Raw genomic sequence first — 27137 nt, forward strand, 5'->3', positions numbered from 1 at the left:
TAGAAAATGAACTCTTCAAATAGGCCAGCACTGAGGGAATTGCTGTATCAGTTCATCATTTAGAGCAGTATAATCAGACTCTGGGGTTACGTGTTCATTAAAATCTATCAATTCATTTAATAAATTGGATTTTAACAATTACAGTATGTATCACAGCTCCGCATCACACATACGCACACATCACATCACATGAAATTGCTAAGGGACGAGCATTTAACACCAGGAAATACACACACATGGGCACTCACCACGAAGCAGTTTGCGAGCGTTTTCCCTTTCCCGTGGTGTCATTCAGATTAGCAAAACACACTTTAAACAGTGAGACTCTGGCTAATAGGTTGAGGCATCTTCACAACACAATGACTCTGTGAGGCAACTAATTATTAACACTGACTACTGGCTTTTAGATGAAAGTAACACACCTCGAATAGGTCATCAGCATTAAAAGTCAACAGGCTGACAGGCTGTTATAGTAAATGTTATTCATTATGTTCATTATTTTTTGTGGTTTGTTGTTCTGTGTGGCATCATAGACCTTAATAACGATGGAAAAAAAATGTCAGCTATAATTAGCTCAAGGCGCACTTACACACAGTCTCTCATCTTCATTTCAGATGAATGACAGAAAGAGAGGGCTATTTTATCAGATGTGTGTATGAGCGCTGACAGGCTGATCATCATCTCTTACACTCAGCTACAGCTGAGTTTGACCTTTCACAGCAGCAGCACAGGCAGCTAAAAGTGGTCAACTCTAAATGACTTTCCTATGTCAAAACAAACTGAACTACATCGCAGCCTCTCGCTCTCCCTTGATGGCTCTTTCTCACTTTCTCCTTCCGGACACATATTCCGGTCTGACTCACTGCTCATTTTGTTCTCACTTTGTCCAAAGATGTTATTTAGACCACAGCTGTCCATTTTGATTTCCTGGCTGTCAAATTGGCCAGCAAAAACAAGTAAAATAAATAAATAAAAATCTAAGCAAAGAGCTTATATCTCTCTAAACACAGAAGCAAGCAGGCTATAGCACAAGCACAAATCTGTGGCAAAATTTGGTGGTATTCTACTCAGTCTAATAGAGGTCTACTTGCAGTATCTCAAACAGTAGAACACAAAGCACCTTTTATCAAACTTCTATCAAACTGCTATGTGAAATATAAAAAAATCATTGTAGTATCCTCTCTCTAATTATCCTCTCTAATCTGATGAGTGTTTGACTAACTGACCTCAGTCAGTAAGTCAGACTTCAGACTTCTTGCAGAGAAACACCTCATTTCCTCACAGTTCCTTTATTAGAGACGGGGAGCTAAAACACGTCCTTAAAAAGATAGTTGTCACAGATGTCTCTTAAGTCTTAATAGTAACCAGCAAGTGAGTCAAACGTTGTCGCACATACTAGTCCCATCAGGCCACAAGTTACTGATCAGAAAGCAGAAGCAGGAACAGAAAAGATTCTTTATATAGAATCAAAGATGTATTAATTCAAATAATTAATCGTTATGGAAAATATGCTTGGTATAAACTGAGTGTTTATCAATCAAGTAAATTTCTTTCAACCGAATTCCATCAATATTTTATATTGAACGTATGCAACACAATGGCATCGAAAATTTACATGCAATCAAATTACTTAAATCCAGCATTTTGGAAATGGGTATAAAACACAAAATAGGCAGTAACTCCAGCCTATCCCACTTGTCAGAGTACACTTCAGCTCATAATTCAAATAAAAAACTCGATTTAGGATCAGTGAACACTTTAACATGCTTTTCACTGAACTGTGAGAGGTTGTTGAGGTGCACAGAGAGAACATACATGCTCAGAAAAACTCTAAACCAAGCAAGAGGATTCATGGCAATGTCACCGTGAGGTAGCAGCACTAACCACCGCAATTCTGTGCTCCCCGATGCCCAAATGTCAGGCAAAAGTAATAGACTGAAACCAAATTGAAAGTGGTTCTTTAGCTGAAGGTTGACTCATGACTGGCACTGCATAAACTCTGACTCATTCAGTATCTCAAAGGACATGTGAGAATTCACGACTTTTGCAATCTGAGCATTCATGTCCGAAAAGTGTATATATAAAAGAGCGCATGAGGTTCATTTTCTCTCCGCCAAAGTCTCAATATATTCATTTGTGTGACAAACTGCAGGAAAAAGTGGAGAGTGCAGATGCTTCCACCCTGGACCACTACACCATACAATTAAGCAGTTAACATCCAGTCATCTATAAAAATTCAGAGCAGGCCCATTCAGTTCTGCTTTTGTATCAAGATGGCAAGAGGAAAAGATCGAAGGGACTTTATAAGAGGGCTTATTGTTGGGGCACAGATGGCAGGTGCTTCAGTCAAATAGCCTATTCCATTAACAGGTGTTTTCATAGGAATGGTGAAGTGACATCAGCATTTAGATCTATGGAAATTTTACAGAAACACAGAATATTTGGTCTGACATTGCCTATTTGATGATTGTGATGCCCCTGCATTAATGTAATATGCAAGTAAAAAATAAAGGGTTCTTCCTCCTGACTGTGTCAGTAAGAAGAGTCCATCAAAAAGATAGAGTCGTACAGTATTAAGATTCATTTCGATCCTTATTACAGAGATGAATGCACACTGAAGAGTTCAGCGGTGCAAAAACCAGAGGCACTGGTCTAGAGACACATGTGGGAGAAGTGGTATCAGATGAGTCATCGTTCATCACAGTTGGGCAAATGTGACGCACAGAAAGAGACTAGTACAGGCATGAATGCTTGACCTCCACTGTAAGGGGGATCCATAACCTCTGTAATAGCTCAGGAGTATTTTGCTATCATTGTTTGAGTGCATTTGTCTCCTTAGAGTTAGAGATCACTGCAAATCAAAATAAAGTTGTTCGGAGTGATCCTAGTAATCCTACCTACCCAGTTATGCAGTTATAGTGAATCATTTCTATCCTTATGGGAGTGGTCCCATCCAGGGTGACAACACAAGAGATGTCACAGCAGGACTTATTTGAAATGTAAATAACGTGAATTATTCAGTTTTGCTGGAGCAGTTAACAGATTTCAACCTTGCTGAGCACAATGAGAGTTTCTGGACAAATGTGTTTCCAGCACCACCATGGCCATCAAAACAGCAAATGAGGGAATATCCTTTGGGGGAAAAATACGGTTCATCCCTCTTATCAGTGTTCCTGAGACTTGAAGAATCAATACCACCAGTATTTGGCAGTTCAAATATGTCCCACGAGCTATTATTTTTCAATGAAGAGTCACCAAATTGACCACAAAGCACTATGTTAGCCTGTCTACTCAATGTTAAGCTGTGTAGCGATTTTAATAAACACTGATATGTTTCAAGTATTGCATTTTCTCCAATGAATTCATACGCAGTAATTGTTAGTTTCTAAACATCTGAATTCCCTAAAACAGCCTTGAATGACCGCTTTTATTCACTCATTATCAAAGTCATTTTTAAGTCCGCACGGCTAAATGTTTGTCACTAACCCTCTGATGTCGGCCTGCCTGCCTGTCTGGGCTGCTATAAAAGCTGCGATCTCACAGGCAGCTCCGTTATTCTCCCCTCAGCTTCAGGACACACTCCTCGAGAGACGCACTTCAGCATGTCGGTGTCTCTGCGCACACAGCTGTTTCTCTTTCTTATCTCCGTTTCATTAAGGATGGGGCTCGCTCGCTACATCGAGGTAAGGTCGCGTTTGTAGTCGAGCAAAGTGGAATTTTTGATCAAGTGAGGCAGTCTGAACTCATGTCTGTCAAGTTTTTATGAGCAGCCCAGAGGTGAAATCTTAGGTTTTCTGTTTGTTTGTATTTACTTGTTTGTTTTCCTTCTTCTTTTCAGGACAACGAAGCCTCAGATGGATTATATTCTTTGCTGAGTTTGGCCCAGAAAAGAGAATCAGAGGATTTTATTTTCCGCCGACCTCTCAGTAAGAACTGCTTAGAAATAGCTTTAAATCACCGAATTATAACAATTGCTGGATTTGAAACAGTAATTGGGTGAATGTTCATTTATGCACCAGTGCCCATTCAGTCACTTGATTAGAACATAGGCTACTAAACACGTTAAATAATTAATGCATTAATCCAGGCAAACATTTTTAAATGAAAACTGATGCTGTGCTCTGAGTAACACTTTGACCTCATGAGAAATTATTAAGACTAAACTCAAATCCAGTATGTTTTCTGAACCCAATATATGTGTAATGTATTTTGTATCTGGCTGTGTGTGTGTGTGTTCATATGTGTGTTTGCCTCACCTGTATTCTGGGGGTGTATATATTTCATAGCCACTTATGGGGACCAATCCAGTTTTGTCTTTTATCTTTAATTCTACTTTGGTTACTTGGTGTGGTCAGGGTAGGTTTGGGACTGGGTGAAGGTTAGTTAAGGTAAGTTAAAGTTTAAGAGTTAGGAGAAAAGTTGTTATAGTTGGTCTTAGGGACAAACCGTGGCTCAGGAGTTAGCACGGGCTGTCAAGCACTTGGAAGGGCAGTGGTTTGATCCCCAACTCTTCCATTCTACCTGTTGAAGTATCCTGGGGCATGATGCTGAACCCTGAGCTGACCAAAAGAATTAGTTTGGGTGAATAAGACTTGCAATAAAAAGTGCTTTGGGCGCTCAGCTGGGGAAGAAAAGCTCTAAGTACTAGTCTCTTGAATATTTATATGTATTTTTTGTCTGAAATGGAAAACTGACTGTGTGTGTGGTTTGTAGGATGCTTGGACATGCTGGCCACTGATGGCCTCTTCACCTTTGTGGCATCAAAGCCACAGCTGGCATGTGCAGCTTTCATCATAGCTGAGCCAAGTGAAGTCATCAGTCTGGAGCTGTCTGACGTCAGCATCGACTGCAGCGCTGGAGATTTCATAAAGGTTGGCACACTCACCAAAAATAGCCCCCACACATATCCAACCCCTCTTTTAAGTGAAAGGCAGGGACTCCAAGGCTTTTTTCGGTTTAAACTCTGATTTCTATTTCATCTTCTTCCTGTGCGTTTGAAATTAGGCCAAACAGGGTTAAGGCGGCGTTTAAGGGCCAAACACCACACTGGATGCTTTCTGCATTGGTCACATTACCCAGAGCAAGAGTGGGAAGAGAAGGCTTTAGTTCTGAAGCCAAGCCTGCCAGTGCAGATTTCAGTTCATGGCATAGGGAAAGGGGGACATTAGAATTTCATAAAACCTAGATTTACGTGCATGTGATCTAGAAACCAAGAGCAGATTTGTGTAAATATTAGTAGGATTAATGTGCTCAATAAAACAAAACAGCACACCTCATTTTAAGAGATGAGATTTACAGAATATTTTTAGAATGAAATTCATGTTGGATTATACTTGTAATTAAATAATATTCACAGCACAGCAGTGTAGAATGTGCTGTATGGCATGTCGGATTACCCGATAAAACATGATGATTCATGTCTTAAGTTTAATAGAAAACACAAAGATTTGTTTTCACCAACCCACTGGCTCAGAATCATTTTTATTTGCCCAAGTCTATGCACACAAACCAGGAATGTGAGTTCACTTACTGCTCTCAGCATGCAAGAAAGAAGCATATAGGGGGGGAAATCTTGGCAATTAGATTGCTTGTTTCTTTCTGTAAAACCGAATTGGTTTCTTACATAAAGCTGATGAGTTCTCTCTTAGTCATATAGTTAACAGCTTAATTTGGACATGCTAGCTGTCCTTGGCTTCTTCCACATTTTAAAAATTAATGCCTTGTATTTTCAGACACTGCTTCATGTTTTGTATGTGAAGGTGGGGAATAAGTGTGCTGAAATTAAGTAAGTAAAGGCATTAATTTTTGTATTTACTACATATCATATGTTCCTCTTCAAGATATTTGATGGCTGGGTTTTAAAGGGAGAGAAGTTCCCCAGCAATCAGGACCATCCTTTACCCCTCTACGAGCGCTACACAGACTACTGTTCCTCCACAGCACCAGGAGCCACCAGCCGCTCTTCTCAGAATGTTGCCATGATCTTCTTTCGCATTCACAGCCCTGCTAGTGGCTTCACCCTCGCTGTCAAGAAACTATACAACCCTTTCCGTGAGTCCTGTTATGCATCACTAAGATCAGTTTGTGGCCAAAACATCTAGAACCAAACATAAAACACTTTCAAGTCTTCGCGTAAAAGATTTGTGTTATTTTTTTGTTTTGTTTTCTTTATATGTCTTGTGAAATGAGGGGTACATTTGTGTGCACGCATGAGTGTACTTCCTGGACATTTGTGCTTGGTCGAGCTTTAATCAAGGCCAAGAGCGAGCGTAACGAATTGAGTGAGAAGGATGCACCTGCTTTCCAGCTGTTTGACAAACACAGCGTTAACATTGTGTCAAGAAACATAACTGTCACCGTCTGGCTGTAAGACAAAGACAAGGAAATAAAGGCTGCAGATAACAAAAAAAAAACAAAAAACAGCAGTTTCAATTAATTATTTATAGGTTAACAGTGGTTTATCCCCTTGTTCAACATTAAGTGCAACAGTCTGCAGTTTAGGCCTTATATATGATCAAATCAAAGTGACAATAAAGCTACCTCACATATTTTTCCATGCAACATAACAGTGTTACTCATTTAATACATAATAAAAGTCAGAGTGTTTCTAGAACATTCCTTAAATCTAAAAGTTTGGCTGGCAAACAGAATGGAGCTAACAGCTATATAAAAGTATGGATAAACAACTGGAATTGTTAACTAGCACCACAGTCTAAAGTTTAGACTGACTTAAACTGAATGATATGTATAAATGTTTGATGGAGGAAAAGCAAAAGTAACAATGAACGAATGATCGAAATGGTAAGGTAACCGTTACTGATGGGTAATATTTACCAATGGTAAGCTAGATAGTGACTGTGATAGTGGCTCTTACCAAAAATTGGATGTAAAAGATACACATACAACATTTAATTGTTTAATTGATTAAGGAATCTCGTGAATCTAAGCTTCAAAGGTCTCTCTTCACATTTGATTAGCTCGGTTTCTTTACCCCAAAAATGTGAAGGGAACAATATGAAGAAAGTGGCAACATTTTCAGACTCCCTTTTCCCGTAATGCTTTTATGAATTCACTTTTCTTTCTTTCAGTTCTGTGATCAGAACTAGAATTGGATTTCCTTTCCAGCTGCCACCCTCTGAGTCTGTCCTCTTTGTGATGTGAAGTGTCAGTAATGAGTTTCTCAGGTTATTGAGAACTGGAAATGTGAAATCTCTTCTCCTGTCTGTGCATGTGTCGATTTGTTCGTGTGGAAAGCCTGTAACATCATGTCTCAGAGTCCAGAGGGAAGCTTCACCATGGTGATGCCACATCAGCGCAAGAACTGCAGCTTCTCCATCATCTACCCCGTGGAGATCCGACTGACAGAACTCAGCCTGGGGCAGGCCAAAAGCAATGAGCTGAGTCCACAGGTAAATCACACACATGCATACACGCATGCATGTGCCCACAGTCACACACACAACCTTCTTTTCTCTGTGAAATAAATATCTTACTGAGGCCAAATTCTGACACTTTAAATAGACCTTTATCTTCAGTTGGACATTTTAAACGCATTCAGAGTGTGATATATTTTTTTTTATTAAAGCTATTAATAATATTTGCATGTTTGTCTATGTCGTCACACAAATTTTATTAGTACTTGGAAACTTTGATTTTAATTTTATTTTAATTTAATAAAGTTTTGTTTAACTACAGAGATTTATTAATTTCATTTTCCTAACTGTGATGGGGAAATCCCTTTAACTGATCGATCAGAGCTCAGTAGGCGTAATTAGCACTAGGATGTCATCTTCCTACATCTAGAGGGAAGCTGATGAACACAGGAAATGAAAAACAAACAGTTATGAGACTGAAACTAAAGTGAAGCCTGGAGCTTGAATGAAGCCTTTCAGTGTAGAATTTCATGTTCTCGTTGTGCCAGAGAGGACTTTCTTCAGGTATTCATGCTCAAAAGTATGTTATGGTAGGTTAGGTTAATCCAGTGGTCCTCCAACTGTGTGGCGGGTTCAGAACAGAGCCACTGCAGTTGGAGCATGGAAGACTAAGGGAAAAGGACGTAAACTAAAGTTGGGCATGCCAGAAAAGTTTGAGAACAACTGGGTTAATTGGTGATTTTATATCATGAATGATGTGATTGGTCCACTGTCTCACTTTGTTAGTCCTATTATAGATGGATGACCATTCTACTCATACCAGAATCTATTAGGATAGTTTCCAATTTTCTGTTGCATTCACCACATGCTGACATTATACCACAACTGAAAATATTGTCATTGAAAGTAATCCAGGATTTTGGAGAGTCATCCAAAAGCAAATTGTGTTTGGCAAATTGGCTGCTGAGCCACACTGCCACTGTAAATTACTCTGTGTTCATAAGTCCCACTCCAATAGGTGAAAAAAAAAGAAAACAGAAAATAAATCCTCAATGGCAAATGGTCTAATGAGACTAAATGAAAACATCACTGTGGTTAATAGATGGAAGAGTTTGAGCAAACCACTTCAGCTAAACTAAATATTATTCATTGTGTGTAGATTATAATGTTAAACCCTCATACTAAATGTTTGAAGATGATCCTCAGTTAATTTAATGTTAAATAAGGAATAGTAATGACAAATGGAGTCAAAAATAATAAAATAATAACCATAAGTCTAATAAACATTTTTAATAACAGTTTATGAATTTTAGAAAAAAGCTAGCGGGTGAACACAGCAGAGCAGTTACCAGTCATATCGAAGTCTTACCCCTGAAATACACCATGTCCTTGACTTTTCATCGGTTACACAGTTTTGTCTGGTAAAGTGCTTCAAATCACACAGAGTGTTACAAGGGCAGAGGGTGTAGTTTCCACGGGATCTTTTATTTTGAAAACTGACCAGATTTTCTGTGACATTCCTGTGCCTGATGTCCTGCCCTCCTCATCTACTCTGTGCAGCTTGACAGAGCCTCTGTTAAATAAACAAACAAATATATAAATACATTACATATAAATACAACAATGCAGAGAAGCTTCTCTGGTGTCTGGTAGAACCAGACGATCACCAGAACGCTAAGCAGAGGCTCCCAGATTACTACAATTTCTACTATTATGACAATTTCATCCACTATTAGATAAGTGAGGTTAACTAACGTTAACAAGAGCTGAAGTGTGTAATGGAAAATGTGTTAATGGGAAGAAAAAACATAAATAAATAGTACTTATTAATTAATTAATAGTTAGTAATGAGTAGTCATAAAAGCTATTACATGAAATGCAACTCTCTATGAATAAGGGAAGGAGAAAAGTGGTACAAAGCATACTCATAAAGGTGTAATATAATAAATAATAAATTAATAAAGTAAAATATTCATTTTTAATTATCTGAAAAACAACATCCTGTCAACTGCTTCTGTTTAAATTCTGAGGAAAACTGTATGTATTCCAAATTCAAATATTACAAAAATCGTTTGTGTAAACATTTTTCAGTCAAATGAAGTCATTTCATTTGAATCCTTTGCAGTATTACTTTTTCATTGTATTGCAAGCACCTGCTCAATAGAGAACCATGAAACCCAGGAATCACATCTCCACTTGGTTGGCTTTTTCCAGGTTAACATAAAGTACTTTTATTGGTCCAAAGAGCTCCACAGGAAGTTTTAATGGCAGTTTTCTATGTAACAAAGTAAACTCTTTATCTGGACTTCACCATCAAAATATTTTGTTGATCATTTATTTTACAGAGACTGGCGTGGTCTGGCTGCTCAGGGTCAGGTGACTATGTGGAGCTGCTGGGAGGGAATGGGGTGGATACCTCTAAGATGTTCCCTGTGGCCGACCTCTGTTTCTCCCTCAGTGGACTCGGTGAGTCTGTGTCCATCACTGTGTCCAAGAAACACTTTTACTAGTAATTATGATGTGCTGTAAAAGAGTCCTACAAAATAAAAACATCCCACATAGTGAAATATCCAATCAATTCAAATTTTATGTTTACATATATTTGCTGTTTTTACTTGTAAAAATACTGCAATACAGATACAAAGTAAATGTTTTTGCTGCCAATGTAAACAGAGTAAGTAGGGCTGGCTACAGAACAAGAATTCTTGGATGGTAGAGTGTAAAGTATGTGTTTTCCTCTCCTTGTGGCCCTTCAGCTCAGATGAAGATTGGTTGTGATAACTCAGTGGTGAGGCTCGTGTCCAGTGGGAACTATATCAACCGCGTTTCCTTCCAGTACCGACTACTGGAACACAATGAGCTTCCCAAGGCCAGAGAGAACAGTTTGGAAAACTTCTGCACTGTGGAATAAGATGTCACAACATACACACATACGCATATGTACACTTGTGAGCACACACAGTCATTCATCTCTCTGTTAAAAAATACCACTTTAATGAAAGTGTCACATTTAACTAATTGTATTAGTAAGTATTTTGTATTGTATTTGCCAAATATTTTATTAAGCTATTATGTTAGCTTTGATCATAGCCTATTTATTTAAAAAGAATATTCTCCTTAAAGTTATGGATGCTAGTGGATTTTTTTTCCTTTATAATTATTTGTCATTAAAATTTGTTGTTTGTGGTTTTTAGTTAGTTTGACATCCCTGCTGCCTCTTTTCTTTATATTGCCTCGACGATTTAAAAAATAAATATGAACTGCATGATGAAGCACATTTTCACTGTTTTTGTGAGCAGCTCTCCTTTTCCAGGTCTACTTCGATTTCATTATATAACTGCACATTCCCTCAGGGCTTGCTTTACTGGTATGTTTTGTGGCATCCACCCATTTGACTGATTAATGCTACTTTCTTTAGAGCTGAAGAGAGAAATGCTTTAATCTGGCCAGGCTCTTAATACATAGTGATTATGAGCTACTGCATTTTTATGAGTTTCTGTGAGACTGAATTTAAGTGACGTGAACTTGAATTGCATTTCATTAAATTTAATTCAATTAAATTCCAGTTAATTTATTGTAGCACTGAATCGTGACAGCAGTTGAGAAGTTCCAGCGCACGTTATACTGCGAGGTAAAGACCCTGCAGTATTAGTGAGAAAACACCAACAAGTAAGCACGATGTTCCTTTTAAGCAAGAAGAAACTTCCAGCAAAACCAAACCAGGTTCACAGAAGGGCAGCCATCTCCTGCAACCACACTATCTGGTGTAGCGGCAAGCCTGGGTCTTTCTGGGTGGAGTTTGCAAGCTCCCTCTGTTCCTGCGTGGGTTTTTTCCTCCCACAGTTGAAAGACATATAAGTTGGCCATAGGTGTGAATATGAGTATGAATGGTTGCCTGCTTCTCTGTGTTAACCCTGTGATGGACGGGTGGCCCATTGAGGATATACCCCAAATCTCACACTATGACAGCTGGGAGAGGTTCTACCCCACATCTGGCCCTGAACTGAACGGATGATAGATAAACATAGATGGATGGCACTGATCCTTGCAAGTGAAAAATGTATTTCTTTAGCATACGCTAATGTACATTATGTCCAAAAGTAAAATGTTCATATTGCTGCACACAGATACACCACCTTATATCAAAACTAAAAAAAACATGAAGTCTAGATGGAATCTTTGTATTTTAATCAGAGATGTCCTTGATATACCTTTAAATGACAGCAATTTGAACATGTATGAGCATTTCAGCATTAAGATTATGTTCCTGGCAATCAGTATTAAGCAATGACGCATGCACTTCTTCTATTTTTTATAATCCAATTTGCTCCAGATGCAAACTCTAAAATAGCTTTCATAGTGGTTCGTCAATGCTCATAATTAAAAGGGATTAATACAGACAGCATAGAATTATAACACCACATTTTTCTAAAAGTATGACCACTCTCCGTCACTGACTGTTTAACCCTAATCTCTTGCATACTATAGGCCTACAACTGTGGATCATAACTGTGAATGAATGTGCAGCTCATAATGGGATTATCCCACAAGCCTCAGCATTCTTATTCCTCTCGACATCCTTCTGAGTGGCTCTCTTTTGATCTTCTCCTTACGTGGAATTAATCTCAAACCTGCTCAGCCGCGATGATTCAATTAACCAGCGGATGTCTTTTTTCGCTCGATCTGTTGCAATTTTCAGCCTTCATTAGAGAATGAAATGCACTTTGGGTGCCATTGAAAGGAAAATAGTCAGATGTTTTGTTTTCTTTCTAGCTTTATGCACATCAGCATCAAATACTCCGTAATGTAATTTTAGTGGCCTATCATCGTGGACTAGAAATGAGTTTGTCAGGCTAATATGCGTCACAAGTCCTTGTGGATGATGTGTGACCCTTTACAGAATGAGGCATGCTTATATTATTATTAACATTGATGTAAGAAAATGAGAGAGTAATGTTTATTTAAGATATTATTTACACGAGACTGGTTAATGAATACATTGGGTTCAGTATTCAGTATCCTCCTCCTTTCCTTCCCTGTCTCAATCTGTTCCCAAAGAGATGCTCTCAACAGTATGTGATTTGTAGCATATCATTGAATCTTTTTGTGTTTTCCTATTATAAAGACCCTTTAAAAATATACACACAGACCTTGAAGTGGAACGCTGGGGACTTTATTTGTGTAGCTTGTATCTGTGGGAATAGACTTTTAATGAACTGCTATTTAATCCTGTAAGAGAATATATATAAACATTCCTGTATTTTACATGTGTTTTCAGTGGCAGCAGCAGCAGCTTTGAAAACTAGAAATTCAGTCTTTTTGTACTTAGATAATATTTTACAGTTCTGGCCGCTGGCTTGTTGGCTATGATAATAAAACACCAGGCAGGTTGGTGAGCAGTGAACGGTGTCCTCTATCTGTGATGAGTGTTACTCTGGAGGTCATTCAGCAAAATTATGTTTTGTGTTCATCGCTTATTGTTTTGCTAAAAATTTACTGCACGTTATCGGAGAGCTCTCATATCACTAATTATTTGAACGATTAAAAAGAAGCTTGATATATTAATTTATATCTATACAATTTGAAAACATACAAGAGATCACATTTAATTGTCCCTTTGATGTAATCCAGCTGAGAAAAAATTAACATGATTTCAATTAGCAAAGCTGTTTTTAATCAAACGTTTTGTCTCATGGTGGAAGTTTGCCGGACTGGCAGCAAATAAACCCCTAATATATATATTTTATGAGACTGATGGAAGGACTGTGAATTAACTTCATTTCACTTCAAGACAAATAAAGGTGATATATTAAACTGATATTGTAACTGTTATCACTGAATACACACACTTACTCACACATGTCTAATGCAAATCAGTCTACTTCAGATGTTAACAAGAGCAGCTGATCTGCAGAGCAATGATATCCAATACATTTTCACCCACTGCAGTGATTTACTCAACTGTATCATTTGACTCTCAAAGTTCCATCTGGTATTATTCTTAAAAGACATAATTAGGCTGTTTCTACTGCTATATAGCTTTCCATTCATTTGAGAATTTAAGCAGTTATGAGGACTTACAGAGGTGAATTTTTTTTTATATATTGTAATATAATATATTTTTTTGGATTAATCAGCTAACTGATAACATGGTTAGTAAAAGTTAGGGTAAACAAGGAGGTCATACCTTTTCATTATATTTCATTGTATTGTCTGGATACAGCTCATGGAAGATATTTTATGTGTGCTACATCAAACAGTAGCCATTAAAACAAAACTGCAGTTCATGGAGTGGACGATTAAAATAAGTCAGTCCCATTAACTCCCATGTTAAAATGTAAAACTTAACTGCTAGGTGAAACTACAACTTTAGCAAAGAAATAGATGGTTTGAACCACTCATACTACTCATTGGTTTTGGACTTAGCATTCTGAAACTTCAGCAAACTTATTTTGTATGCTGCCATGTTGGTTTTTTTGGAGCCAGAAGTTATTTTACATTGATGAAAAGGTGGCCTGCTAATTTATCAGTTAAGCTTGGCTTGGTTAAGCTATACAGGTACAATATATAGAAAAATATGGCTAAGTATAGGACAAATAAAATTTTAGCATTTTAATCACCAAAACTGAAGCACAAATTTTTGGCATGGTTTAACCCCATAGGAAGCCATGATATTTATCTATTCAAATGCTCCAAAAGGCATGAACAGCACACACACACACACACACACACACACACACACACACACACACACACACACATGCGCACACAGGCACACGGACATGCACATGCAGACACACTTACACACAGTGAAGATGTCCACTTTAATTACTTTAAGTAGCGGTTGAGTCCTGCCAGACTTTGACTAGCTCCAGCTGCCCAGTAATGCACCTATCTCAAGTATCCAGGTGGATGAGTTATTATAAAATTCCCCCTACAGGACTGTTATGAGCTTATAGAGCCCAAAACTGTGTGTTTTACCAGATTTCAAACATGCTTTCTAATGAATTTTGACATTTTAACATTGGAGGATTGATGGGGACTGATTGCTGTTTGGACTCAAGTTCCACCTAAAGGAAGGAACTGCAATTTTTGACAGGTTTGCATTGGCTTGTATGTTTGTCCATGAACTTGTCTGTTTGAGTACTGTTAAGGTATGTGCAAAGTTAAAAGTAGGGGTGTTGCTGCTTTGATCTACAGGTGTGTGGACACAGGGAGCGGTAGCCTCATCTAGTCACTAATTTGGTCTCAAATTACCTGACAAATATAATGTCTTACAGTACAGAGCTTTTTAGAAGTCTGTAGTCCAGTTTTGGTGAGTCTAATTATAGTACTTAATTAGTATCTTACTTCCCAATTAGTTATTGTGCATTACATCCACATGGTTTATAGACACAGCTTAGTGTTTTAGAGCTGATATCTTACTGTTCAGTCCTCTTGTCTAAATACAATTATTACTTGTCCCAGAAACCAGTGGATAATGGTTTTGTAGACAACCCTTGGTTTAGTTATCTTTGAACTGTTTTTTGATCTAAAGAAATGTATAAACTTAAATATTTAAGAGTATTTTTCTACTTGTGAATATTTTTCCAAATTTGAACCAAAATCAAAGAATGATTTTCTTGAATCATGAAGATAAGATTTTCCACAGAACTATAAGAGGAAGAGTAACATTAGGTGCATGCAAGGCCAAATTCCAGTTTCTTTCCTTTTCACTCTGTATTGGCTCAAGACTGATTGAGAAAAGCATTCTGAACTTTTTTTCATCAATACAGTCATTATGTAATAAATCACTTTGAATAGAGTTTTGTAAGTAATACCCTGCTTGATGTAAACTTTCTCTTTCAGAACTGCAGAACTGCTCATTTACTGCCTCCACTTTGAGAAATTAGATTTTAATGCAAGGCTATAAATAGCTAACTAAATAAGTCTGTTAATACTGGAGATCACTAGCTTGCACATTTTGAAGGTACCATTATGTAATTTTATAAGTGCTACTTTTTTAACTACAGTGGATTATTATCACATTACATCAGGAGAAATGCAGCACAAAAATAATGCTGAGAATCAATGCAATGAACAGCTCTTATTTATATTTTATATATATATTTTCTTATTTATATAAGAAAATGCCAAATACAAGAAGCCAAATGACTGACATCATAGTTTGCATGTAAAAGCTGATTCACACACTCAATAGATTTGATAATAGTTATATAGTTTCTATGACTCCAATAACTCTGATAATCTCAAGAGAGACACCATTTGATTTCTCCTACACTGCCCTCTGCTGCATGGTTTCTATTACTACACATATAATGAGGCAATGCTATGTACCAGATGGAGAATATGTTGTCTGAATAAACTAGCTGCAATTTTCTTGATGAATGCTTTGTTATTTGCTTTTTCCATCCATCACTTTAGATTTAGATACATTGCATTTTTATACAATAAAAAGTCGTTGTTGTTGTTGTTTTAATATAAATAAAAGAAAACAAACATCCGAAATATACAGTATCTGAATCAAACATTAGAGAAACTGCAGAGGTTGTCATCAGAATAATTGCAGATAAACAGAATCAAAATCCTCTCAGTAGATCATTTTTAGATTTCAATGGCTTCCTTTTAGCTACTATACATTTTATTACCAGTGTGTTTTCCTCCAGTTTTGAAAAATTTACAAAACTAAAGGAGATTTAAATTTATGAAGGCATGAAAATAAAAATGATGACCTTCAGATGAAGAGTGTAATAATAGCCAATGGCGCTAAAAGCAGAGGCACAAAGACGCCAGTTTACTTTGCTCCATTACACAGGTCTTCACTACAACATCTGATACCAAAAAATATCAGCTACGTTGCACATATCTCTTTTCAAGCACTCTTTGGTGATCATATTTTCAGCAACTGTAACAGAGAAAGACAACAAACATGACCTGGCAATTTGTTCAGGTTAAGTTTAAAGTATGCTGTTAGAAAATGCAGACATCAGGGCCCCTCGTGGTGTTAACTGAAGCCTACCTAGGGTGGTGGAGCAGTAGTCATAACCCTGAGGACAAGTCCATATTCGAGTACAGCTGCCAGGATTTACACCCCAGCAGGTGTAACACTGTAACCCATATACTGAAGGCAAACAAAAATAGTTTACAAAGACTGAGAAAAAATGAAAATAAAATAAAATAAATAAATGGATGCTGGTCGTAAATGCTCTTACCTGGTGCCAGTATCATACAGAAGGAAGCAACAGACACAAACAGCCTCACTGTGGGTCTTTGATCAAATGAGCAAGCACAGAGAACTGAAAACCTTTCAGACCTTTAGTGTCAAATGAAACTTCTCCACTGCTTTGCACATTATATCGTTTTAAAATGCATTATTTCATTACTTTGGCTTTGTACCAGCAACGCTTTATGTCTGGGTACTTGACTTGTCTTTCTTTAATGTTGGTCTTTATTGTAAATGTTGCTCTCCACAATTCCACCAATTCACCATCAACCCATTTTCCAGGAATTCCAGTGCTGATAAGAATTCAATTATCCTGAGTGAAACCATACATTTGTCTGGTGTTTGTGCAGTACATACCAAAACACTTAATTGAAGTGATTGAAGCTGCCACACCCAAACACTTTAATTTGTTGAAACAGAAAATTTAAAAAGTCTGCAATGACGTTAATAGCACTGTAGGTTAGACACAACACAAGTGCACTCATGATACCTGTGTGTAGCAATCGGCACTCCCTCCAAGAGAGACCAGCTTTAGCATCCATCAATTAAATTCTAGCTTAATTCAAACTGTAACAATGGCACCAACAGTTCTCTTCTAACACAACAGTCACACACACACACACACACACACACACACACACACACACACACACACACACACACACACACACACACACACAGGGTCTGAGCTTGTTGGTCTATAATAGCATTAATAGATCTGCGTCATTAATCTGCTCCCAGAAAAGGAAGAGTCTCTCAGAGCATCACAATTTAAAGAGACAACTCACCCAAAAAATTCAATCAATCACTTTGGCGGTATGCCTTTAATTATAACATATAATCGCGCCAAAAGATTCCAAACAAAGTTGAAACTGTCAATATAAGGCATAAATCAGCTCACCTCTGTTTGGCCTGTCTGCTCTGTCCAGCCATCACTAATAAGCTTGGCCTTTTACCCCTGGATTAAAAGCCTTGTGTAGGAAGCATTTGAGAGGTTGAGGTTGGAATGTCGCGCTAACTTAAGCATGTCATTCCTTTTTATTCTCATTCATTCTGTTTGTTTTATTCTAGACATATTTTTATTTCTTGTTTATAGACAGAAACAAGTCTAGTCATCAGAGCGATGTGAACTCAGCGCTGTAAGAATAATAAAGTCTTCTTTGTGAGTTAAAGTTCAGGACAAGTAGGGTTCAGCACTTAATTATAGAGCTGTAAAGGTCATGACATTATTGCCCAATATAGCTCGTTCTTATTGAGTCAGCCAGCCACGACAATGCTCCTCCCCCCCTTGTGTCTGGAAAAGAGAAGGAACTAGCAGAATGCTGGGCGGTCAAGTGTGAGCATTAACAATATTTTATAGTGCTGTGAGTTATACTTTAATCATTGTAACTCTCTCTCTCTTTTTGTATTTGTGGCATTTTAGCTTTATAGTTAAGAAATTAGGAGCATGTCTTATTACATTATAGATACATATATATGATATTAATAAGATGTGATTAACAAACACCAATAATCTTCAGATATAACAATAAAAGTATTGAATTAATGTATAAAAAGTGCTATTTTATTGCTGTTTTCAGAGCAGGTTTGCTTGCTTCAGTTAAGTTTTTATTGTTTGTAAATGTTTACTTTTAATATAGTTTTTATTAGCATCAGTTTTGGTGTTAGACTTTTTAATTGCTGTTATATGGGTGCATATTACAAAGGCAAGCTCTCAGAAAGTCAGTACAGGCAAAAGAAGTAAATTAAGCTCTCTGAAACTGAATGGAGTCAAACTATAAACAATGCTGAGTAAATTATTTTCCTTTGTTCACAAGTTACCTTTTTTACAGTTACCGTCTAAAAGGCTGTTAATACCACCAAAGTTGTAAAAGCACCAACCAGTAACACAAAATTTAATTCATCATTGGAGTTTATTAGTTTTAGAAGTCGTGTACATGTAATGAATTTATTTTGCATGTAAGTTAGTACAGTGTTATACATGCAATAAACATTAGTTAAATGATCAGTGATCGGAGGATGCCCACCGCTCAGGATTCCCAGTCGAGGTGATTCTTACTTCCTGAACTGAGGAACCGGGGACGGGATCTTGATGTCCTGCCCCCTCTCCAGCCTCTTCTCACATTCAATAAGGTAGTTAACACCATCAATCACTAACTGCACCAGCTCAACCTGTGAATGCAATGTAGCCAGTGTCAACAATATTTTATTATGAGCATGTACAAAGTTATTATAAAGGTTGCCTTTAACTGTAACTCAGCGGTTCATCGCTGATCCTGAAACTCTATTGGATATAATTGAATGTTACAAGTACTGATATCAAAGAGTAGCTCTTTTCACAAGTTGAAAGACGTGAAATAAATGAAATTGTTTTTTGTTATTCGGTTGGATAAAAAAAAAACAATAAAGCATTAATTTTTTTAAATCAGTCCTTTTTAACTGATTCCATATAACATATGGCGAGAGTCTGGAGTTACAAACACAATCATAGTATTTATTTGTTGACCTTTAAACTAGTTCTAACTTATTAAGTGAAATACCAGAAAAATAACACCACCAATGTATGTATTTGTGAGGTTATAATTTGTGTACACTGCATAAAAGAAATAAGAAAGATAAAAGCATTGCAAGATTAAGCTGAGCTGGATCAAACAAACAAAGTCTGTGATTTTCTTGAAGTTCAGCTAAGATACTGTGTATTTTGTTGCCGTTCTTTGCTATTAACCCCTCCAACACCAGTACACACCTGGTTAGCATTAACTGTACTGCAAAGGCTCATGTGACGCTCTGGCAAATTTAACTTAAACCTTTACACTTGTGACTCCTGAAATTACCCTCGTCAGGCAGGGGCTTCCCCTGAGGCCATTTACAAACTTTGCCCTGTTTGGCCCAAATGGAAGTAACCACAGCACCCCACTATATCCCTGACCTTAAACACTAAGGTCCTTTCACAGCATTTGCCAAAGCCTGCAAAGACATTCTGCTCAGGAAAAAGCAGCCATTAAACCTTCACTGGCACACCCCTGCCTGGATTACAGATTAAAGAACAGCATGGGGTACAGTTATTAAAAGCTTACACCTGTTGTGCTACAAATGTCTGCTCTCCTCCATCTGACTCTGTTTCTCTCTGCCTGCTGTTCACTTTTGAGCTTTACTTTCTTTAGCTGTTGTCTTCATTCCCTGAGGATTTACCTCTGACTTGCCCAGACGGTCAAGGTTAGAGATGTCAAAAGTATCTCCGGTAGCGGCTGTGTCAACACCTCCCGTGCCTCTCTTCTGTAGTCTCAGATTATCCAGGATCTTTTTGAAGCGAGCATCCTAGATCATAAACACCAAACAAATTCAAGTTACTGTCAGATAGAAGAAGAATGCGTGACATCATGTGCATGTGTTTGCAGTTGACGTGAGATGAATTGTCATTATGATTCATGAATTACCTTACTGAGGAGGGGCAGACGAATATGCACACCAGCCCTGAGTCCCGTGCCAAGATTTGAGGGGCAGGTGAGGATATAGCCCAGATGCTCATTCCACATGAACTCCCATCCTCTCTCCTGAATTAGATGCTCAACCTAGAAGTTAAAAAAAATTCTAATAATGTTTACTTTTTGGATCTCTGAACTAAAATCTTAGTTTGGAGATCTGAATTAATCTGAGTTTTTGTTTCTTTATTTTTGGTCACTCTACTAAAGATTATTTATATTATTATTTATTATTTAAAGTTTATAGACTCACAGTCTTGTAGGCAGAAATGACAAAAAGACTGTGATAAATTGAATTGATGGATAAACATTTAACTTGAAAAATTCACACTGGACCAACAATAACTCAAAGATAAAGAGACGTGCATACCTGCTTCAGCCCTCTGCAGAATCTTTCAAACACTCTTTTCATGTTTCCTCCCTTCTCCATGGATATGACCCTTGTGTGATCCTCTTCATTGATCCAGATCAAGAAGTTCTTCTCATTGTTGTGCCTGAGTGTCAAGAAGAAAGGATTAAACTCGAGTTCAAAACTATATTTATATTTTCTTTTTAAGACACCAGGGCATATAAGTGAATCAGTGTCAGTCACAGTCAGTATAAGAACAATTAAAAAAGCATATGTGAGGGAGAAAAATGACATTCTTAAAAAAGGAAATGGTGTTAAGGTTCGTAAAGGACGAGGAGAGATGCAAGTAAAGATGCTTTGAGTTTTAAAAAAAATGTGATCTGAAAAGCACAATATGTTATTAAGTCTCTGATTTTGATTTTATTGGAGCTACTAGTACAGGTCTAAGAATACTAACAAACATGTATTATAAACTTTATGTTTATGAATGAAAAAAAATCCTGGAAAAAGAGTAGCAGAAATAAGGTGGCAAGATGGAAAATTTACACATTAAAAAAATCAGCCAATACTAGAACTTGTGCTACCAGAAAGCTGACATTTCATTCACTGGAGCCAAACTATAGTTAATTGAATAGTTAAAATAGATGACACAGACTGACTCATTTTAATCATTTGTTCATAACAGACTTAATAAATAAATAAAAATTCAGTGTCTGTGTTGGGTTTTTTAAGTAAATCTCTTATTTCCTTAAAACTAAAGTGGTGCCTTTTACTATTTATATAATTTTTATTCTTTGATTTATCAAAACGTTACACTGTCTCGCTTACCACTATTTTTCTCTTTTAGCTAATTCTTTCTCTTAGATATATCTTCTTTAGTTTTCTCTTATTTTCTTTGATGGATTAATTGCTTCTCATTGATTTTCTGCAATAAATGTTAAGTGTTTTATGTATGTTGTAACTAAAAAATTATTTACTAAAAGACATATGACAGGATAACATCACATATCATGTGTCCAGTGTTTGATCATAGTGTACTGATGGGGCCTCTCTCTCACTGGTTCACTCCTAAAATGCATAAATAATTATATAATCACTGACATTTTATATTGTATTATCTCTGGAAAATTACATAATATTACTTAAAATCCTTTGCTTTCCTCAGGATATTATCCCTTAAAAGTAAGTTCCGCCAAATTCTTTTGTCAGAATTTGGCGATTTTCTTAAAGTGACAGCTAATACCTAATGGTGCACCAAATATCACCAAATCAAACTGTTATGATTAACAAAGTGGTACGTCAGCAAATAACATGTTGAAATCAGTGATGAAAAGAATTTAGAATTGCAATGCATGTGTGGTTGGTTGAGATTTTAGCTCAGCACCAGGGGGGATGTGGGGCAGAGTGTTGTGGGAATAGTTTAGTTTGAGTAACTGGGACACCTGTTGTGCATTCTCTAATCAACTTGTCCTCTTGAAGAGCACACAGACACCAAGAAGCTGCAGGAAGCAAACTGAGTTATCATTAATGCACAGTGCACCCTGCAAGCTGGACGTGCCCAACACGTGGATACTATTCTTCAGTAAATCTCTAACTCGAATATCTCCAAAATCTAGATTTCTAGGTCACTGAGCTACAAAACCACTATATTCCTTCTAGTCTGACTGTACTCCTAGTCTTACCAGATCCCACGAGCATCAGGCCAATCTCTGGCCATCCCAGCTGCCGTGAGCAGAGGTGACACAGGCTTATCAAACAGGAAGTGCTCCTGATTGGCCAGTATGGGGACACAGGAATCACGGGGACATTAGATAGCAAAAGAAATCAAGACAAAAAGAAAAATAAACCTTGCTTCTAAAAATGTGTAAATCTTCACTAACATCAATAAGCTGTTGCTGCTCTCTTTCAGTCATATCTCCCAAGCTGTAGTATCGACCAGAAAGGTCTCCCTTCAGGCCAGCCAGAGCCGTCACAACCACACGCTCCACTTCACGGCGCTCGGAGCGCGTGCATGCAGGGGGGAGGCTCAGGCCACGGATGCTGCGACCGGTACGAACACGAGATGACAACACGTAGCGCTCATCAAAAAATCCTGAGGTGATCTGAGGAAGACAAAGCTTTAGGTTATGTTAGGCATGGATTCATCTTGGACTCATGGATGCTCAAGATGATGTGATGCAGAGAACAGAAGAAAGTATAACCTTGGAAGCGTCCAGGTCAGTCGGGTGCTTCATTGTACGAGGATCATAGCCATTGTGTCTATCCTTAATAACAGGGTCAAAAAGCTCAGCAAACACCTGTTTAAAATAAAAATGAATCAAACATATAATTTCCCATTTTATTCGGATGGAAGCCACATCAACATGGTGCAAATCTGAACGCATACCTCATAGGTCTCCTCATCCCCAGCCACCATTCCCACAGTCTTAATAAAGGGGTGTCCAGGGTTGTCCACTCCAGTCTGGATGCACTGGTCCAGGGTCCAGTTGTTAGGTGTTGTCTTATCACTCAGACGTGCATAGATCCCTGGGGTCAAGGCCGAGGCCATGCAGTTGTTGTGCTTCCTCAGGTCAGGGAAATCAGCACTGTAAAAAGTTAGCAAGATCAAAATCAATGTTTATACAAATAAATAATTTTCATAGCCAGGCTTGTAACCATCTAAATATTGTTTGAAATAAATTACTTGTCGTGGTGCTTTGGTTGTATTGGGGGAAAACAGTCTTTCTGCTATCTGCTTTTCTGCTATAATTCAAAGAGAGTTTTCCCAAATGTAGGCCTGGATTCATGCAATAACTTGATTGACCAGTTAGCTAGACAACTTTCAGTTTGATCTCCCTTTACTTTATGGCACCAATACACACATATACACTCATTTTCAAGTACCTGGGTGGATAGAGCCTTCTCCTCTCAGCAGCTTCCATGTTGTCACTGAGTAGGTATCCGGATGTCAGTGTGCCAGTTCCCATGGCCAACATCACTGCCGTGTTACGGCCAGAAATCACACGGGTGAAAGAGCTTGCCATGCTTGTGAGGTCTCAGTTGTTATCTGGTAAAAGTGCAGATGACAAAGGTTACTCTTCGAGAACTTCTAAATTGTAATTTATTGGCCCTGGATAGTAAAATTCCAATTTCCAGTCTGGCGGATTAAGAAACGTGAAGTTGTGTTTGTGCAGGAATGTACTGCAGTTGAGTATTAAAATCCATAATGAATGTAATGTAATGGTTACAATCTCACTGGACTGTTTCAGGCCATGTCTTTCATGCTCTACCGTACAGCACGCTGAGTTTGTCGTTTAACGGATAGTGATGTGTCGGTCGCGAACGAAACGGCTCTTAGAGCCGGGTCTTTGAAGTGAACAACGCGAGCCGTGTTTTTTTTTTCTTTCTCTCACCCACTCTCTCGCACTTTTTTTCGCTTCACTCCACATGCGAGCCTTGTGCTTTGCATTGGGAAGAGGGGGGAGGGGCGGTAGTTACACTCGCAGTAGCACAGGAACAGAGCGGGAGGGAGAGAAAGAGAGCCAGGGACAACAACGTCACATTAGAAAGGTATAGTGATCATCCACAACTATTTTCAGTTGCGGATGATAAAGGATTCAGAAAGTTTATTAATGCAGGCCCATATGTGCATCATCTTTTTGTTTTCATATTTTTTCATATTTATATTTAATTGTGTTGTGGTTTGCAGTGTTTTGTATTGTTTCACTTTAAATTTGTTTAAAAGGAAATCACTGAAAATTTAAATAGTCAAAAGTTGAAATGTGAATAGTTGATTTTTGTATTATATGATTTATTTATTACATTTTATGTGGAGTGAATAAATAAAAGTATATTTACGGTGGCCCCTAGAGACAAAGCATGTACAAACTCCAAAACACGTAAAAACTCAGAAGCACATAAAAACTCAAAACAACAGACAACACAAAACACAACAGCAGTGCTCCAGGATGCTAGGGGCAGTGTTGAGCTTTTGTTACCTGGTGGCTACACAAGCCAGGAAGTACCAACAACTGGATTTGGTGTGTGGGAGTAACAGGTAAATGTACTTTTTTTTAAATTATTTGAATATATATGAGTGACTGTGTATAAATACACAAACAATACACATATGCTTTCAATTGTGTAATTTAAGTGATCTAGGTAGCTGTTTTGGAAGTTCAGTTAACGCTAGAAATGTGTTTTGGAGTTTGTACGTGCTTTGTCTCTAGTTGCCACCGTATATATTTATATATAAACATATATAAATAAAACCACAGGGTTTTTTTTTACATTAGTAATTCCTTTTGTGCATAATTTCATATTGTTGTTAATAATAAATTAATTAAAGCAACAAAACAACCTGAAGAGCCGTTTGGGAACCAAAAGAGCCGGCTCTCTTTAGTGAGTCGAGCCGAAAGAGCCGGTTCTCTAAAAAGAGCCGGAAATCCCATCACTATTGAAAGCTGAACTTTACAGGCATCCTTCCTGAAGGTCACAGGTGGCATTCAGGGAAAGCGGATAATTGGGAATCAGATTGTTAAACCAGACAGCACCGAGAGGAGAGCAGAAAAAGTAGTTACCTCCACAGCTGAGCAGAATATTTGCTTTAATAATTTGTACAAGTCTGTGCTGCAGACTGAAGCTCGTCGTATTTTTCTGCATGCTGTCATAAAGTTCAACAATCCCTTAAAGTTTACATATTAAATTAAGATATCTTAACACATATTCGCTCTTTGTGAGTACATACTCAGACAAAACCACTAATAGCCTTAAGCTATGAACTGCTTAAGTAACAGATACGCCTGCAGTCTGCAGTGCAATGGGATTACTGGTGAAGCATACAGCAGCCTTCTGATTGGTCACCCGAAGGGAGTCACCGGCTCAGGTGATCAGGTGATTTGTGATTGGGTGCCTTGACCATATTAATAATTGCCTAATAATGTATTTTGTAGTTCCTTGCAAGACTCCTCAGTCTGTTAATCAGAGCTTGCAAAGAAGCACAGTTTATTTTATTTTTATGTATTTTTTAAGATACTTTAAATTAAAAATATGATGGGTTAAAAATTATTTATAGCATTATATATACAACATATATTAACATGATATTAGAGAACTAGATGTGATATTACTGTATTGTTGCAGATTACCTATATTACAAAAGTGAATTTCTTTTCTTGTCTGAAATTAGGAGTCACAAATCATATCATTTTCTCTCTAGCGCGCACACAAAAGTTGGATTAAAGGGATTTCTCTCAGGGAGTGCATAGTAAGTAGAGTGGGAGGCACCTGCACATTTTGACCCTTGATAAAGACATACTGCTAGGCCTACAAATGGTTATCTGACTTATTTGCAGATTTTTTTTTAAATAAAGAAATATAAAGTAAATGTAGGTGCAGGAGACATTGCTGGCTGTTTTACAAAGAATAACATTTAAGGAGAATAGTAGTTAGCAGATGGCTGGGAATGGAGGGCAGCTTAAGTGGTCTTAATGCAAGTGGCTGTGTGTAGACTATACTGTGTGGTGTAAATAATAATTTAAGGAAAAAGGATTGGAATTTTTTTTTTATATCAAACAATGATAATCAAAGTATTTCTATTATAGAATAATAAAAATGCTGTATTAAACTGAACTAAAAAAAAATCAATGTTAATGAATGTGAGAGCTACTACACTTTTCCAAGTGAGGTGCATGAGCAAACAGGAAACATAAATGAATGAAAAAAATTCATAATGTGAATTCTGGAGGCGGAATCAATTACTTACCTTTTGATAGCTGAAAAGTGGAGGTAGCAGAAGATCCTGCAGCTCAGTCCAACGAAGCTCAACCTGCAGAGTGAGAGCAGACAGAAGAACAGGGATGGGATCAGAGGAAGACGGGGCCACTGGCTCAGGATTAGCCTCTCACTAGGCAACAGACTGAAAATCCTCTTTCTGCTGTCAGTCATCATGTCTGTCTGCCTGCCTCTTTACACCAGCCATGGGTGCTTTCACGTATACATAAAAACTCACCTAGTCTTCCATACAAAGCTGAAATTTGCACCATCCCTCACGCACATGAATAACAAAAGCAGGCTAATCAATCAGCTGTAGTCTGCTTCTGCTGAAATATAGCTGTCAGGTTTCTGTATACATTTAATATACAATCAAAATAATTTGCTTTGGAGTTTTTGTTAATCACATTTACTATTGTTGTTATAAATGTGTTCATTCTGGCACTGAAAGGCATGTTTGCCACGTGTAAGACAAAGTACAAAAGGAATATTTAGCCTATAGGACTGATTGAAAACTGGGGCACGGACATTTCACCTGTGTGGTTGGATATCTGCACGTCCTCAAAATGCACTAGCATTTCCTGGTGATGCTCACTGGCGTTTTGCATTACTTGGTTTAAAGTCCAGCTTTGTTGTTGTTATTTTACGTGTGGCAAAAGCAAACGTTTGCCATTGTACAATAAAAGTACTTGGATGGCTTAGTCAAATACACGGTCAAAGACCCATTTCTGTTAAACCTTTTAGACTACATATTCATCATTACATAGCGATTGTCTCTCCAAATTCAGTTCCCTTCTCTTTCGGCGTTACAAATTGTCACAGTGTTGTCATAAACTTCAACTGTCATCCATCTGTCCCTCAAAAACAGGAGTTGTGTTGGTTGATCTGCTATAAAAAGCCCGCTGAGAGACAACTGCTTACAACCTAAAGCTGCTGCCCTCCCTCAGTCTGTTTATCTG

At 37.7% G+C, this 27137-nt stretch overlaps 2 protein-coding genes across 2 annotated transcripts; one reads left to right on the plus strand and one right to left on the minus strand.

The window, feature by feature from the left end:
* The first annotated feature begins 3568 nt into the window (after positions 1 to 3568).
* LOC102794704 (corticotropin-releasing hormone-binding protein-like) lies at positions 3569 to 10641 on the plus strand. The gene is made up of 7 exons (XM_006789901.2): positions 3569 to 3683; positions 3839 to 3926; positions 4714 to 4871; positions 5841 to 6051; positions 7255 to 7409; positions 9719 to 9839; positions 10130 to 10641. Exons 1-7 carry the CDS (start codon positions 3603 to 3605, stop codon positions 10282 to 10284), a joined length of 969 nt encoding a protein of 322 aa, XP_006789964.1. The 5' UTR covers positions 3569 to 3602; the 3' UTR covers positions 10285 to 10641.
* Positions 10642 to 18490: 7849 nt separating this feature from the next.
* On the minus strand, positions 18491 to 26247 carry LOC102794985 (creatine kinase U-type, mitochondrial-like). The gene is made up of 10 exons (XM_006789902.2): positions 26171 to 26247; positions 23311 to 23473; positions 22814 to 23012; positions 22629 to 22724; positions 22308 to 22529; positions 22110 to 22195; positions 20449 to 20572; positions 20034 to 20168; positions 19789 to 19914; positions 18491 to 18768 (listed from the first exon to the last, which is right to left on the minus strand). Exons 2-10 carry the CDS (start codon positions 23448 to 23450, stop codon positions 18652 to 18654), a joined length of 1245 nt encoding a protein of 414 aa, XP_006789965.1. The 5' UTR covers positions 23451 to 23473; positions 26171 to 26247; the 3' UTR covers positions 18491 to 18651.
* Positions 26248 to 27137: the final 890 nt, after the last annotated feature.

Source organism: Neolamprologus brichardi, chromosome 12, assembly GCF_056152115.1.
Source record: "Neolamprologus brichardi isolate AB-2024 chromosome 12, ASM5615211v1, whole genome shotgun sequence".
Lineage (NCBI taxonomy): Eukaryota > Metazoa > Chordata > Actinopteri > Cichliformes > Cichlidae > Neolamprologus > Neolamprologus brichardi.

Bases quoted from the DNA above. Each gene is read 5' to 3' on its own strand.
- LOC102794985 (XM_006789902.2), bottom strand. From the start codon at position 23,450: ATGGCAAGCTCTTTCACCCGTGTGATTTCTGGCCGTAACACGGCAGTG. The intron at 23,013-23,310 runs GTACTTGAAAAT...AACTTTTTACAG, and splicing joins AGAAGGCTCTATCCACCCAG to TGCTGATTTCCCTGACCTGA. The intron at 22,196-22,307 runs GTTAGTGAAGAT...CTGGCCAATCAG, and splicing joins AGCAGCAACAGCTTATTGAT to GAGCACTTCCTGTTTGATAA.
- LOC102794704 (XM_006789901.2), top strand. From the start codon at position 3,603: ATGTCGGTGTCTCTGCGCACACAGCTGTTTCTCTTTCTTATCTCCGTT. The intron at 6,052-7,254 runs GTGAGTCCTGTT...TCGTGTGGAAAG, and splicing joins GAAACTATACAACCCTTTCC to CCTGTAACATCATGTCTCAG. The intron at 9,840-10,129 runs GTGAGTCTGTGT...GTGGCCCTTCAG, and splicing joins TTTCTCCCTCAGTGGACTCG to CTCAGATGAAGATTGGTTGT.